Below are 14,062 nucleotides of genomic sequence, written 5' to 3'. Positions count from 1 at the left end.
CTGTCTTTCTTTAATTTTGGGAAATTTTCTTCCATGATTCTGTTGAAGATCTGGTCCATGCCATTATCTTGGGATTTTCTCCTTCCTGTATGCCTATGATTTGTACGTTTGGTCTTTTTATGGTGTCACAATTCCTGTATATTCCATTTTTGTGCTATTTCTTAAATCTTCCTATCTTCATTCATCCTATTGGTTAGGCTTTCTCCTGTCATTTCTAATTGGCTTACTGAGATTTTCACTTCCTTCTTCATTTCAGCCTGAGTATTCTTCAATATTTCTAGCTCTTTTCTGACTTCATTCATAAGTTTATCCCCATCTTCCTTCAGTTCTTTGATTTCTTGTTTATGTGTTCTTTAAATTCACTGAATTCTTTTATCATGTTTATAATTGTTCTTTTGAGTTCCATGTCCTGCATTATCTCTAGGGGGTTCTCACTGTACTCCTCTAGAGGACTATTGGTATTTGGTGGGGATATGTTATTTTGGTTTTTCATGTTATTATTTTTTTCTGTGTGATTTTGACATGTGAATTTCTTTTGTAGTTTCTGATTCTTGTGTGAGACTCAAGCCTTCAAGTATAGGTCTGCTTCTTTTTGTGAACTGTATGTGCCTTTTTAATTTACTTTTGGGGCATGAAAAGCTGGTTTATCTAAGCTTCCAGTTCTTTCTTTTGATTTTATATTGGAGTGGACAGATTGCTTTTGTTTTCAGGAGTTCCCACAGAGGCCCAAGTCAGATAAGGTTCAGATGCTCTCTGGCTTTCTCTTAAGGTCTGGATCCCTCCAGGAAAGATTTTGGCCTCAGGAATTTGGGGGTTGGACTGGCCTGGGAGTAGGGCTCAGGAAACGTGCCTGTCTTGGGCAGCTGGTAGCTGTGCCACCCAGAGTTGCAAAGGGAGATGGAGGTGGAGAGAGGCCCCAAGGGTTCCTGGGGACTGCACTGAGGAACTGGGTTGGTCTTGATGCAAAGGATCGGGAAGCTGAAAGGTCAGAAAGAGCCTGGTGGGTTGTGCAACCCAGGGGGTGAGGGCGGGACCAGGCCCAGAGGGCTCCCTGGAGAGAGGCAGACAGGTTGTGCAGCCCAGGGAAGCAGAGGGAGGTGAGGGCAGGACCAGGCCCAGAAGCAGTGCTCCTGGGGACCAGAAGAAGGAACTAGATTGGTCTAGATGTAAAGAATGAGGAAGCAGTGGTGGGTCCCCCGGTATCTGGGGCACCGAGACAAGGAATGGGACAGGACCCAGGCTAGGAGGAGAGACAGCGGGGGAGATGGGAGGGTGAATGAGGCTGTGGGAGTCAAGGCAGGGAGGGCACGATAGACTTATCCAGGAGAGAGGCCCGAGAAGCGGGAGGGTGGTGCAGGCCCAGGGAAGCAGAGCTGGGTTTTTTTTGTTTTTTTTTAATGCTGGTCAGGACCACCTGCCTAGAGACTGTGCCACCCTCTGTGGACAGGGCCCTCCCACATCATTAACAATCAAGTCATTCCCCATAGACATGCCCACAGGCCAATCTGATCCAGACAATTCCTTAATCAAAGCTTAAAAATTGTATGTATTCCAAAGAATTGTTTGAAGGTAAGTGATAGGGGATGAAGAGATGACTTCGCTGCTAGGAACTCTTGTTGCTCTTGTAGAGGACTCAAGTTCAGTTCTCAGTACTCACATAGGGGCTCACAATCATCTGTAACTGCAGCCCCAGGGAATCTACACCCTCTTTTGACTTATGAGGGCACCCACACATGTGGCATACATATACACATACATATAAATAGAAAATAAATCTTAAAATAATTATGATTTATGTTCAGTAAATGTTTTATTTGTATACCTTTTAATGTATCCGTATGCCTGGAATCATGTAAATTTTTCTTGAGTGAAACGAGATACCAGTGGAAAAGTTTAAAAGTCCTGCTCCAGGGAATGCCCTAGGTTGGAACAACAAGTTTCATGATCCCCTGGTCTTAGGCAGGTCCCATACATCTCCAAGTATGGTCCCAGCAGGGTCACTGTCTGGTGCATTCTGATTGGAGCAACTTAGTAGGACCCAGCACCTCTGAAAGCAGGAATCTAACACTGTGACTCTCTCTTTCGCCTTTCATCTGCAGAGCCAAGGTGAAGAAGGGGGTGAACATTTTGACTGCACAGACCAGCAAGCCTCAGCAGTGGGATGTGAGGCAGGAGGTAGGCAATGGTGGAAAGCATACCACCACCTCTGTGGCCTGCCAGCGCCTGGGCCCCGGGGCACGCAACAGGTAAGCAGCCCTTTCAGGATGCCCTGGTCCTGCACCTAGCTCTGTTGGTGGGGAATCTCAGCTTAGCCTCACCATGATGGCTATTGGCCTACATGCTAAGCCACTAGATGCTAATCCCTATACCTAACACCCACTGGAGTACTATATGTCCAGCAATGCAGATTGGGTCAACTCAGTACATGTGGGCTCCACACTTGTACTCTTTGAGCTTTGGGGAAGAATTATGTCCCGCCCACTTTGTCATCACTTCCATGTGGTTTGCCTAACCTAGCAGAGGATGCTGTGACAAGATGCTTAGCTCTGCACAATGGATTAGATTTATACTTCAGTCAGAGGGAACAGGAGAAAAGGAGGTGATAAGCCGTAATGCTAAGAGCAAGCTGGGTGAGATTCTCTAAAGACACTGTTGGCTGGTCTTAACAATGGCTGTTTTCTGATATGAGAGCAGTGCATGCTGCTTTGGAAATCACAGTTAAAAGAGAAAAAGAAAACCAGTCACTTTCAGGCATCCCAACACTAAGATGTTGGCTCATCTCCTTCCAGGACCTTGTATATACATAACCTCAGTACATAGAAAATGCATAGCACGTTTATTATTTTATGAGCTTGGAATCATAATGTTTGCACAGGTCTTTATATGCTTTTATTTTCACTTATATCGAAAACATTTCCTTTATCAAATGAAAGAATTTTTCTATCTTTTAAAAAGATTTATTTATTCTATTTCATGTGCACCTGAGCTGTATGTATGTACATCACATGCGTGCAGGTACCTGCAGAGTCCAGTAGAGGGCATCAGATCCCCTGGAGCTGGAGTTACATACAGGTGTAAGCTACTGGACATGGGTGCTGGGAACTGCACCTTTGTCCTCTGCAAGAGCAGCAAGTGCTCTAACTACCGAGCCATCTCTCCCGCCCCAGAACCACTTCCTTTTGACTTTAAGTATTTCTTTAAAACAATTATAATGCCTTCATAATATTCCATCATATACCTTTAGCTTAGCATATGATTTTGAACACCCAGGTTGTTTCCAGATCTTATTCTAAATAATGCTGAGCAGTAAAACAACCTTCCACTGAAATCTTTCTCCAGTGCTCTTGAAAAAGAGAAAATTAAAGTGACTTTTTTTCCTTAATGAAATGTTATATTTGACCCCATTGTGGTGATTGATAATGGAAGGATTTTTAAATCATTACTAGGAATATAGCTAGTAGCATCACTTTCTAATTATCTGTAGGGAAGGAGAGGGGGAGGGAAGGGAAAGAGGAGGATAGTGGGGCATGAGGAGATGTGCTCAAAGTACTTGATATGTTTGCATAAAAGTGATCATATGTACCTTAGCATAATAAAATAAGTCTGTAGGGTAAATGGAGACTGGTAATATTCAGTATGGGTTCAAATATTTCTTTAAAATAAATTCAGGCTGACAGCATATGTTTTCTAATTAGAATAAAATATGCTTTCTGTGTGTTGGCTTGTATGCTATGCTTAATGAAAGAATGTTCTACAAATGAATGACATAGAACTCCCTCATAAAAACTTTTTGAGACATAATTTTAGTTACTCTGCTATTTCTCTGAAATGTTCAACTTTTTGATTCAGTCAATAAAACATACCCAAAACCTGACAAGTTCCCATGACCTGTCCATAGGTCAGCAGTGCCTGGCTTCAGTGTGACTACTGTCTCCATTGTCTGATTTTTAATTTTTGAATAACAGGTATTGTTCATACATATGAATGTGGTCCCCCATGATATTCACACAGTGTACAGGGGAGTTCTTAGGACTTTGGATCTGTGCTGTCCATGTCTTTTCCAGAAGCAATTAGATTTGAGGAAGACATTCCCTATCAGCCGTGTCTTAAGTGATCCTTAAAAAACTGCCATCAAACAAAACTTCACTTTGTTCTTAACGGTCCTGTTCTCTGATCCACAGGACCCTCTACAGGCCTCCCTTTAATACCCAACCAAGGAAAGACAGCTGGTGTGCTGAACAGCTCATGGCTTCTGACACCAGCCATCCCCATAGTGACCCCTGGAAGGACTTTGAGCACATCTCAGGGTGAGGTGTGTCTCAGTCTTTGACTCTGTGAAAAATTATCTCCAGAAAAATGTGTGCCTGGACCCCTAGTTATAGGGGAGGTTAGCGGCCAAATTAAATCTCCTGAATCCAATTCATATAAAGTCTAATTAATGTGCAAGATTAAGAAAATGAAAACAGATATGTTAATTAACAGACAGCGGATTTACATGTGTAAATAGTTGTTCATGTCAGATGCAATGCGAATCATGAGAGGGAGACGAGATGTCTGTGGCAGGCTCTGAAGAGCCACTCAGGCAGCCCTCTGAGACTTCTGGGAACGCTGCTTGGAGCACGTGTCTTTCTGGGAGAGTAGATGTGGTGTGTAATGTTCCTGGGTGGATCCTTTAGAAGGAAGCTTTTTAAAGATTTTCTTTTTAATTTCTGTGTGTGTGTATGCGCGCACACGTGCGCACATATGCGCATGTGTCTGAGTGTATTTATATGCACCACCTTTGTGTGGGTACTCACAGAGGCCGGAAGAGGGCACTGAATCCCTTGGAACTGGAGCTAGAGGCAATTGTTAGTCACCATGTGGGTAGTGGGAACTGAACCTGGGTTCCCTGCAAGAGCAGCCAGTGCTCTAACTGTTGAGCCAGCTTTCCAACCCTCTTTTGGAAGGTTTTAGAAGAGAGGCTGTCAGTCCTCCAGGTGGCTTTATCTAGATTCCAGGTGTGTTGCCACCATTTAGAGTCAGGCTTTTCACAGGCAGGTATATGTAGTGGAGGGAACCTAATACCTACCTGATCTCAGTTTCCCTAAGTGATGCCATAGAAGATAACTCCACCCCTTCAGCACACCTGCTATGGAAGGACTGGTGTCATATGTTTGCTAAAGCACTCAGCCAGGCCCACAACAGCCAGGACCTCATAGAAGCTGGCCCTCAGCCATAAATGCAGGATTTACAGCCCAGGCCTGGCTCACACCGTTCTTTATCTGCCTTCTGCTGGAGAGCTTGATTATCAGTGCAGCACTAATGTATGTCCCCCATTCACACTCACTTCCCACATGGATCCACAGAAAGCCCTCTGAGGTGCTCCACCCTGTGTGGGGCAGGTGCCTCTGAGTCAGAACCACACCTGACCTCAAGGACCCAGAGCATATGTAATTCTTGGACCTGGAGCCAACACAAGCTTTGGGTGACACAGGAGATGTTCAGTGCCCTCCCCTCCTGAGCAAACCCAGGTGGACTTGTCAGTGTACAACAAATCACTCCAGAAGTTAGACCTTAAAACAACATACTTTTTAAATGTGTACAGTGTATGAGAGAGAGAGAGAGAGAGAGAGAGAGAGAGAGAGTACATGCAGAGGCCAGAGGATGATCTCAGCTGTTATTTTTCAAGCACCATCTATCTTCTTTGAGATGGGGTCTCTCACTGCCCTGGAGTTCACCATGTAGACTAAGCTGGCTGGCCAGGGAACCCAAGGGATCCTGCTGTCTCCTCATCCCCAGTGCTGGAACTACAAATACTACAAATACATGCTACTGTGCCTAGCCTTTTATTTTTTTAATGTCATTTCTGGAGCTCAAACTCAGTTGGTAAGGTAACGTGAGAATCATAGTCTCTGAGTATCTGGCATACCTACCAGAATCCTCTGCTCCAGGGTCTCACAGGAAACTGCCATCCAGGTGCTGCCCAGGGTCTGAGGTCTCATGTGAAGGATCACCCAGGGGAAAGGTGTGTGCCTCTGCTCATGGAGCTCTTGGGAGGATGTAGTTCCTGAAGAAGTGTGGACTTGGAGCCTCAGCTCCTTGCTAAGGTATCTGTCTCCATCAGGGTAAGCCTGTGAAAGAACCAGGGGATGAGGGAATGTTGGCACCCAAAAGCGGTGTTCTGGGATCTCATCTCACAAGTGGTATCAGACATTCCACATTCTACCTGATGGAAGCCAGTCTGGGCCATGGTCAGGGATGGAGGGACATCATATCATGTAGGAACAAGGTCTAAGAAGTGGGGTTTATGAGGTCCAAGCTCTATGCCAGGAAAGGAGGAGGATCACAGAAGACCGGGAGGTTGAAGAGATTTCAAGGAGTCTCGGACAAATAAGACATACTTTATTCACCAGCACACAGGCTGCTAGGCAGGCATCTGCAGATACCCAGGCACATGCCAGCACACAGGTAGGCAGAGGCAGCCATGTAGACTGGTCCACAGGCCACATGGAAATGGGCACACAGATCTATGGGAAAATACGCACAAGCAGGCAGGCTGGTGAAAGCAAAGTCTCTGGCTTCTGACCTCAAGGTCCTATTTATATAGACTCACAGAGAACTTCATTCTGCCAAAAATAGTTATATAACACTTTACTTTTGGAGTTCTAAGACATCTGGTGTCAGCCATTTTGTACTAACTCAAATCCCTCCATATGTCTAGAGTTAGGCATTTTGGCCCATGCTGGAAATCCGTATCAGAACCATATTATTTAAAACATAAACTTGCCCTTACAGCCTCTTGTCTCCTACAGGCCATCACAGGTGGGTAGCACACCCAGCCAGCCACTCTGAGTTCCTGGGGACTTTTTGCTGCAGTTACTCTGAACACTCCTGCTAGGGCCAGAGGAAAGAACTGAATTTTCAGGAATATAGAACATCACTGGAGCACAGAACGAGGCCCTGAGAGTAGAGAAGCCTGTGAAGGGGAGACCTTGTCTAGGGGAAGGGGAGGCACTTTGGCCTAAACTGATGAAGAAAGGACTTGGGGGAATCGGTCAGAAAGGTGGACTGCAACTGCATGATGAAACGATAGTGGGCTGAACCTGACTGATTGCCCATTTTTATTTCATTTAACTCCGTTGACTAAAAGAGAAAGTTAATGTTCTGTCTCAGAGCAGTGAATGTCCTTAGAAGTACCAAAGTTGAGGTCCTGGTCTAAGTAAGAAGAAGAATCTATCCAAATACATCTCTGGAGAGGACAGAAACAGGATGGGGGGCTGCCCAGGGCAGTCTTAGCAAGAGCTGAGACAACAGAGCCTGCCTCATACATATAATCGTGGCCTGTGCAGGCCACTTCTCCCTTGATAGTTGTTTAATATATTTAATTTACATACTGACCACTCTCACGCCTACCTCCCTCACCCTCAGGTCCTCCACCACAAATCTCTCACACCTTCTTGTCTGTTCATTTTGTTTTGTGGCCCACTGAGATTAATCAAGGCCATCTGTGTGACCAAGGGTTTGAAGCTGTCCACTAGAGCCTGGTGTGCTCAGCAGGAACACAGCTGTTCTAGTTTTATTTCTGTTGCTGTGACAAACACCATGACCAAAAGCAACTTAGAGGAGGAAAGGGTTCATTTGACTTACACTTCCAGGTCACAGTCCATCACTGAGGGAAGTCAGAACAGGAACTCAAGCAGAAACTTGAAGCAGATACCATGGAGGATGCGGCTTGCTGTCTCACTCACTGGCTCATGCTTAGCTAGCTTTCTTATACAGCCCAGGATAACCTGCCCAGGGAATGGTTCTGCCCACATGGGCTGGACCTTCTACGTCAATTAGCAATGAAGATAATCCCATAGATTTGCCCACAGGCCAATCTGATCTGAGCAGTCCTCACTTGAGACAGCCCCTCCCAGGTATCTCTAGGCTGTGTCAACAGTCAAAGCCAACCAGGGACAGCACCCCAGAGGGGACTCAGCAATAGCATCACTTCACTTCCAGTACTGCATCTGGGCATGGTGGAACACACTTGTAATCCCAGTGCTGGGAGGCTGAAGCAAGAGTGTCATACAGTCAAGGAAAGTTTGGGGCACAAAAAATAATCATAGTCCGAACAGATCACCTCTCCTTTAAGAGAGCTTTTGAATTCAACATTAAATTGCTTTGGTTTATTAATTTTTGCTTAATTTTTAGTAATAATATTCATGGTATTCTCCATTTAAGGTTGTTTAATAATTTTTCTAAGGTACGATTTTTGAGTACAAAATCAGGAACAGTGACTACTTAACCATAGTCTACCGAAAGAGGGGAATATGTTTGAGACACACTGTTCCACATCAGACCAGAGGGGAAAGCAGTAGCTTTTAAAAAGACATGGGGAGCCAGGACCTCTGTGACACTGTCCTGCCTCTAGGTTGCCCTGGGTCTTTGTGCCCATTTCTTATAAAACGTCACCACAAATGGAGAGGTTTGAAATTATACTCATTTATAATCTGAACGTTCTAGCTCAGTACCCTAGTGGGCTTCATTGGGACATGAAGCAGGTGTCAGCAGGGGTCTGGGGGGAGTTGGTCTCCTTGTTCTAGAACCTTCCTTCTGTTCCTTGGCTTAAAGCTGATCCTCGCCCACAGAGCCAGCCCTAGCTAGTCATCTCGATACCAGGCTTCCTATCTCTAAACTAGGTTCTATCCTCACTTCTCTAAGTCGCCTGCTTCCTACTCTGATGTCATCAGACCCACCTAGATGGTCCAGAATAATCTCCCCATACCCAAACCCTTCACTCTATTTCACCTGAAAAGCCTCTTGCCATGTGAGGTAGCATAGTCACAGATCGTAGGATTCAGATGTGGGCTAACTTCCTGCAACAAAGCACCTATAGCTGCCATGCATTCCCAAGTCACTGCCGTGCTGTCTGGGAACATGTGGGTGGTGAGGGGAGGGTGTATGAGCTTGGATCAGCTACCGCAGTATCCACAGTGCCCAACAAGGAAGCATCCTAAGTCTCTGAGGAGGAAGGACAGGAAGAACTTTCCCATGCCTGATGTAGCCTTGGGCACTGGAGCTGGTTCAGCCAAAATAGAAAGCCCTCTGCAGGGCACATGTAATGAGCATTCTTGCTTCAAGGACAAGCATGGCGTAGTCAATTATCTGAGGATCCTGTTGGCACCGAGCTCCCTCAGTTTCATGATTAGTAGCTGCCTGCAGGAGCCTCCCAGTGGGGTGCTGAGAGCCTTTGCTGGCACAGTGGAGGCTTGAGAGGGCTGAGAATGCTTCGTGCCTTGCCTTGGGCTCTTGGAATGTCCCATGAGCTGGGACAATTAGGAGAGCTGCCCGTTTGAGCGATGGAAGCTGCAGCTGCATTTCCAGGTCTCAGTCACATTCCGAGTTGTGGCTTGTAAAATAGGGTTGTTTGGGCCAGGGGAGATGATCCCACCAGTAGAGTGCTTGCCATGGAGGCATGAGAACCTGAGTTCAGGACCCTAGAACCACTCACAAAGCTGGGTGCTGTGGTGTGCACCTGTAATTTCAGGGCTCCCAGAGCTTGTTGGCCAACCAGCCTAGACTAATTGGTGAGTCCAGGTCAGAGAGAGCTTTCTCACAAAACAGAGGGGCTAGAGAGACGGCTCAGGGAGTGAAGGCAGGGCTCCCAGAGCTTGTTGGCCAACCAGCCTAGACTAATTGGTGAGTCCAGGCCAGAGAGAGCTTCTTTCTCACAAAACAGAGGGGCTAGAGAGACGGCTCAGGGAGTGAAGGCGCTTACTGACAATCCTGGTAATCTGAGTTTGATCACCAGAATCCACATGGTAGAAGGGGAGAACTGACTCCTACAAGTTGTCCTTTGACTGCCGTTTACACACACACACACACACACACACACACACACACACACACGGGAAGAAAAATGCTGGGAACCTGTCCCAAATGCAAGCCCAGTACCTGCATGTGATAGGCCACCTGTAGTTAGTGTGTGATGAGGCCTGACGGTGAGTGGGTGAAGAAGGAATGTTTGCATCTGCAAACAGGTGGGTGTGAAAAGCCCAGTCCTGTCCCTACACTGCAGGTAGCAGCAAACTTTAAAGGATGCTCGGAGTCTCCAGTAGTAACAGGGTAGTCTTTGAAACCAGCCCTGGCTGAGCCTCTTTCCTGTGTGAGCCATCTCCTGCCCTCTTGCTTCTCAGTTTCTCCTGGGGGAAAAAGAAAACTCCTTCCTTAACCTATCACTTTCAAATGTTTCCCATCCCAGAGTCTGCTTCTGGGAAACTCAATCTGAGATTCTGTGGGGAACCAGGAACCAGAAGAGCCCCCTGCTGCCTCCTTGGGGGAATTGACATCCCTGATGAGTTGAGAAAGAGAAAGTTCTCTGGGGAAACTCATTCACAGCTGACCTGTTCCAAGGAAGGCTATCTCCCCTGTCCAGAGCCTCCAAAGACCTGTGGGTTTCAAGATCTGAAGCAATGTGCTCAGAATCCTCCAGACCCAGGAAAACAGCTTATACATGGGCCATGCTCACACTTGAGTGTATCCCTGTGGTGGTCTGAATGAGAATGTCCCCCTAGGCTCCAAGTATTCAGAAATTTTGTCTCTAGTTGGTGGTGTTTGGGGAGGTCTTAAAAGGTGTGGCTATGTTGGAGGAAGCACTTCACTGGGGGCGGGACTTGAGAGGATCTCCAGTGCTTCCAGTGGCTTGAAGGTTTGAGAGCTTAACTTCCACTCCTCCTCCAGCCACCTCTGCTGCCGTGCCATGATAGACTCTTGCCCCTCTGGAACCATAACCTAAATAAACTCTTTTCTAAATTCCCTTGGTCATGGTGTTTCTATCACAGCAACAGAAAAGTAACTAATACAATCCCATTTACTTTCTGGATCAGTTTTTTTTTTGGGGGGGGACGGGGGGTGTTTTAGCAGTTTGAGCATGACATCTCTCAGGCAAACAGATCAAAGCCCATAGGAAAATATTTCATATTCAGAGTGCGAGGCCAACAGGGCAATTAACATCCTGTCCGAATCTTCCTCCATCAGAGTGCATGACTCTAAGTGAGCTAGGCATGAAGCAGAGCCATGCCCCCCACTACCCAACCCCTCCATGGGAAAGGATGTGGGCAAGCAGATGTGTTTGATTCAGAACACACTCTTGCTTTTTGGTCCTTCAAGAGCATCTGGAACTTACCTCTATCTTTTCCCTATTCCGAGTCTTTGTTCAGACCTCAGTGTCTGGGTTAATCTCGTCTGAGCAGCTTGGGATCAATTAAGCAAGAGTTTCCTTTAGCCTAGAAGACTGACCTCCAATGTCCAACCTTAATCTGAAAAGTGCTTCTACCCTGAGCATTCTGCAAGCCTTCCTTTATAAGTCCATTTCTTCAGGGAAAATGCCCAAAGCACAAGGTCCTTCTTGATCCATGGGCATTCTCTGAAGTAAGTGGAGCTCGGTGTTGAAATGTAACCCCTGAGGCCACTATGGAGCTGGGACCTGCTGTGGGTCACAAACACCAGCTGCAGGGATCCTGACCTGCCACACACCTGGTCCCAGCCAGACGCTTAACTTAATGCAGTTCACTTCTGCACTTTCAAAGTTTCCTTTTCCGCTGGCTGTTATAACATAACTGTTAAAAGCTCACCCTCAGATGCAAGCCCTGTGCCTTGAAAGCAGACACTTCAGCAGCAGTAATATTCCACGCACTTCTAGTGCTTGGCAGATGCAGAACAGGACGCCGGGCTTTCCCTGGTGTCTGGCATTTTATAAAATGTGCACATTGTTTTAGTAAATCTTTGTGACAGCCTCATGAACCAAAGCATCACATGATCAGGCAGGTAGAGAATAGAATGAAGATGATCAGAAGGAGCAGGAACGCGAACAGAATGTACATGGAGATGACTTTGTGTCTTCTTTCAAAAATAGCTTTAATATGTTACAAATGACTAGAAAAAAAATACCTATCAGTTGAGCAAATTAAAAGGAAGGAAGCACAAATACAATTAAAATATGAAACCCCTGTTGAAGATTTCAGGGGCCTCAGTCTCCTGAGTGCTGGGGTTACAGTATGTGCCAACACACCCAGCCACTTAGCATTTTTAAATCACTATGCAGGTGCAACAAAAGGATTATTGTCCAGGAAGGTGGTTCTGCAGTCCAGCTCCCGGTGCTGGCAGTGGAAGACCGCACACTTGAAAGATTAAAAGATGGGGCAGCAAAGGCTAGAGAGGAGGGACGGAGAGGCTAGCTCCAACTGCAGACGTTCTTTGGAGTGTTTCTCTCTCGGTTAAGCTTACTTTCCTCAATGCCACGTTTTACTTTCATAATCATTTTGAAATGATGTTCAGCTAGGTTACCCTGGGGCCTGGATCATACGAACATCAGTGTCTAACAAAGCCCAAACCTGCTCACCAGACCTGGAAAGGGGCTGAGGGGAGAGGCTGGGAGCTACAAACACAAGAGGCTCTGGGGTTATGGGTGCTCAGGACTTAATTTCTATTTAACTAATCTTAACACTTACAGAAGAATCTAACAGGGCATGCTTCCATCTGTCTGGTTCCATCTCCATCAGGGATTTAAAAAAAAAAAAAAAACCCTTTGGAAAAGGCTTCCTGGGTGGCATTTGAGGGGAGTGTCTTATGGTCGCTGTGACTGACTTGTGAATCTATGCTGCAGAATTTGGGGGGCATCCCAAGGGCTGCAAGCTGAGAGGCCACAAATCTCACAGAGCCCAAGCCAAGCAGTGCATGCAAACTTCAGAACTGGCAGCAGGTGTCTCAAGTGCAAAGGGGCCAGGTGGCCAAGGAGAGGGTAGAGTGCACCTGCCCCAGGCTGAGAGCACTGTGCAAGGATGGAGACTGCACCTGCCTAAAAGGAGTGCAGCCTTCCAGCTTCAAGAGCCTCCCACGTGAGAATGAGGCCATGTGTGGTCAGACTTCCAAACTTTTCTAGACCAGATGAAAAAAACACAGCGTGAGACAGACTGACCTGGAACTTGCTGTATAGCTCATGCTAGGCTCTAACTCACAGTCTCCCCGCCTCAGCCTCAGATGGGATTACAGGTATGTGCCAACACACTCACTTGTTTAGAAATTGAAAATCACTGTGCAGGTTCAACAAAAGGATTATTGTCCAAGAAGATGGTTCTGCAGTTGCTTGCAGTAGCTGCCAGGCTTGGCCACAATGAAGCCTATTTTCTTGAGGAGGGTTGATTATCTGTATCTTTCAGGTAGAGAGACTGCAGTGAAAAACCCATCCTGGAACAAGACTCTTTGCCTCTTTCTTAGCAAGAGACTTGTAAAATGAGGCTGGCGGCTTCAAAGGCTGATCCGCCCTCATTTTCACCACATGATCCCTTCTAAACAGACTGAATCACACAGACCCGCCTTCATTTCCAGCAGATGTTGTAAATATGTGTCTGAACTCTGCTCTCTTTCCCCTTCCACCTGCAGCTTTAATAGACTACCAGCTGCACCCAGGACCCCAAGTGTGATGGGCTGTCCCTGCCTACCTGTCCCTGTGGTGGGTGGCAGATCAGCTGGGTTCTCCAGGTGGTCTTTAGGGAAGACCTATGAGGCCAAGTGCCTCTGTAGGACACTGCGTGATGCCACTGCCATTCTCACAGTGCAGTGCTGTCAGAAGCAGATGCTCCACCCCCATTTCCCTTAGCAAGAGCGGCAAGCTCCAGGAGCCGTGCTGCTCAGGAGAGATGTAAATCAGGCAGGTAATAAAATGAGAAGGGCTTTTCAGAAAGCAAAAATCATTGAAAATGGTAAGTAAAATGCCCATTAGTATTCATTTAAGCAGTCTCAATTGCCTACCTCAGAACCGTCAGAGGTTATTTGTTCTTGAAGAATGCTGGAGTGTGATCAAACTTATGGCTACTTGGTGTCAACAGTCACAGCACAGCATAGGGGAGTGATAGACTAAGATAATCTGCTTCTCCTATAGGAAATTGCCCATGCCGAATCCTTCCTTAAATTCATCCAGAGACAGCACACGACCACTGTCCTAGTTTGTTCTTCATTGTTGTGACAAAATACTCTGATCAATACCAACTTGGGGAGGAAAGGGTTTATTCAGCTTACATCTCCCGGGTCACACTCCAGC

The 14,062-nt window shown here is 46.4% G+C and overlaps 1 protein-coding gene across 1 annotated transcript in view; it reads left to right on the top strand.

Annotated features, from left to right (window-relative positions):
- Tmem132c (transmembrane protein 132C) overlaps positions 1-14,062 on the top strand; it is a 234,634-nt gene that overhangs the window by 109,178 nt on the left and 111,394 nt on the right. The window contains exon 3 of the mRNA XM_008853794.1: positions 2,100-2,246. Within this exon, the coding sequence (XP_008852016.1) occupies positions 2,100-2,246 (147 nt within the window). The remainder of the gene's footprint in view (positions 1-2,099; positions 2,247-14,062) is intronic.

The sequence above is a fragment of the Nannospalax galili genome, unplaced genomic scaffold (genome assembly GCF_000622305.1).
Source record: "Nannospalax galili isolate Female #2095 unplaced genomic scaffold, S.galili_v1.0 scaffold566, whole genome shotgun sequence".
In the NCBI taxonomy this organism is placed as follows: Eukaryota; Metazoa; Chordata; class Mammalia; order Rodentia; family Spalacidae; genus Nannospalax; species Nannospalax galili.
This window is presented reverse-complemented; position numbering and strand designations above follow the sequence as displayed.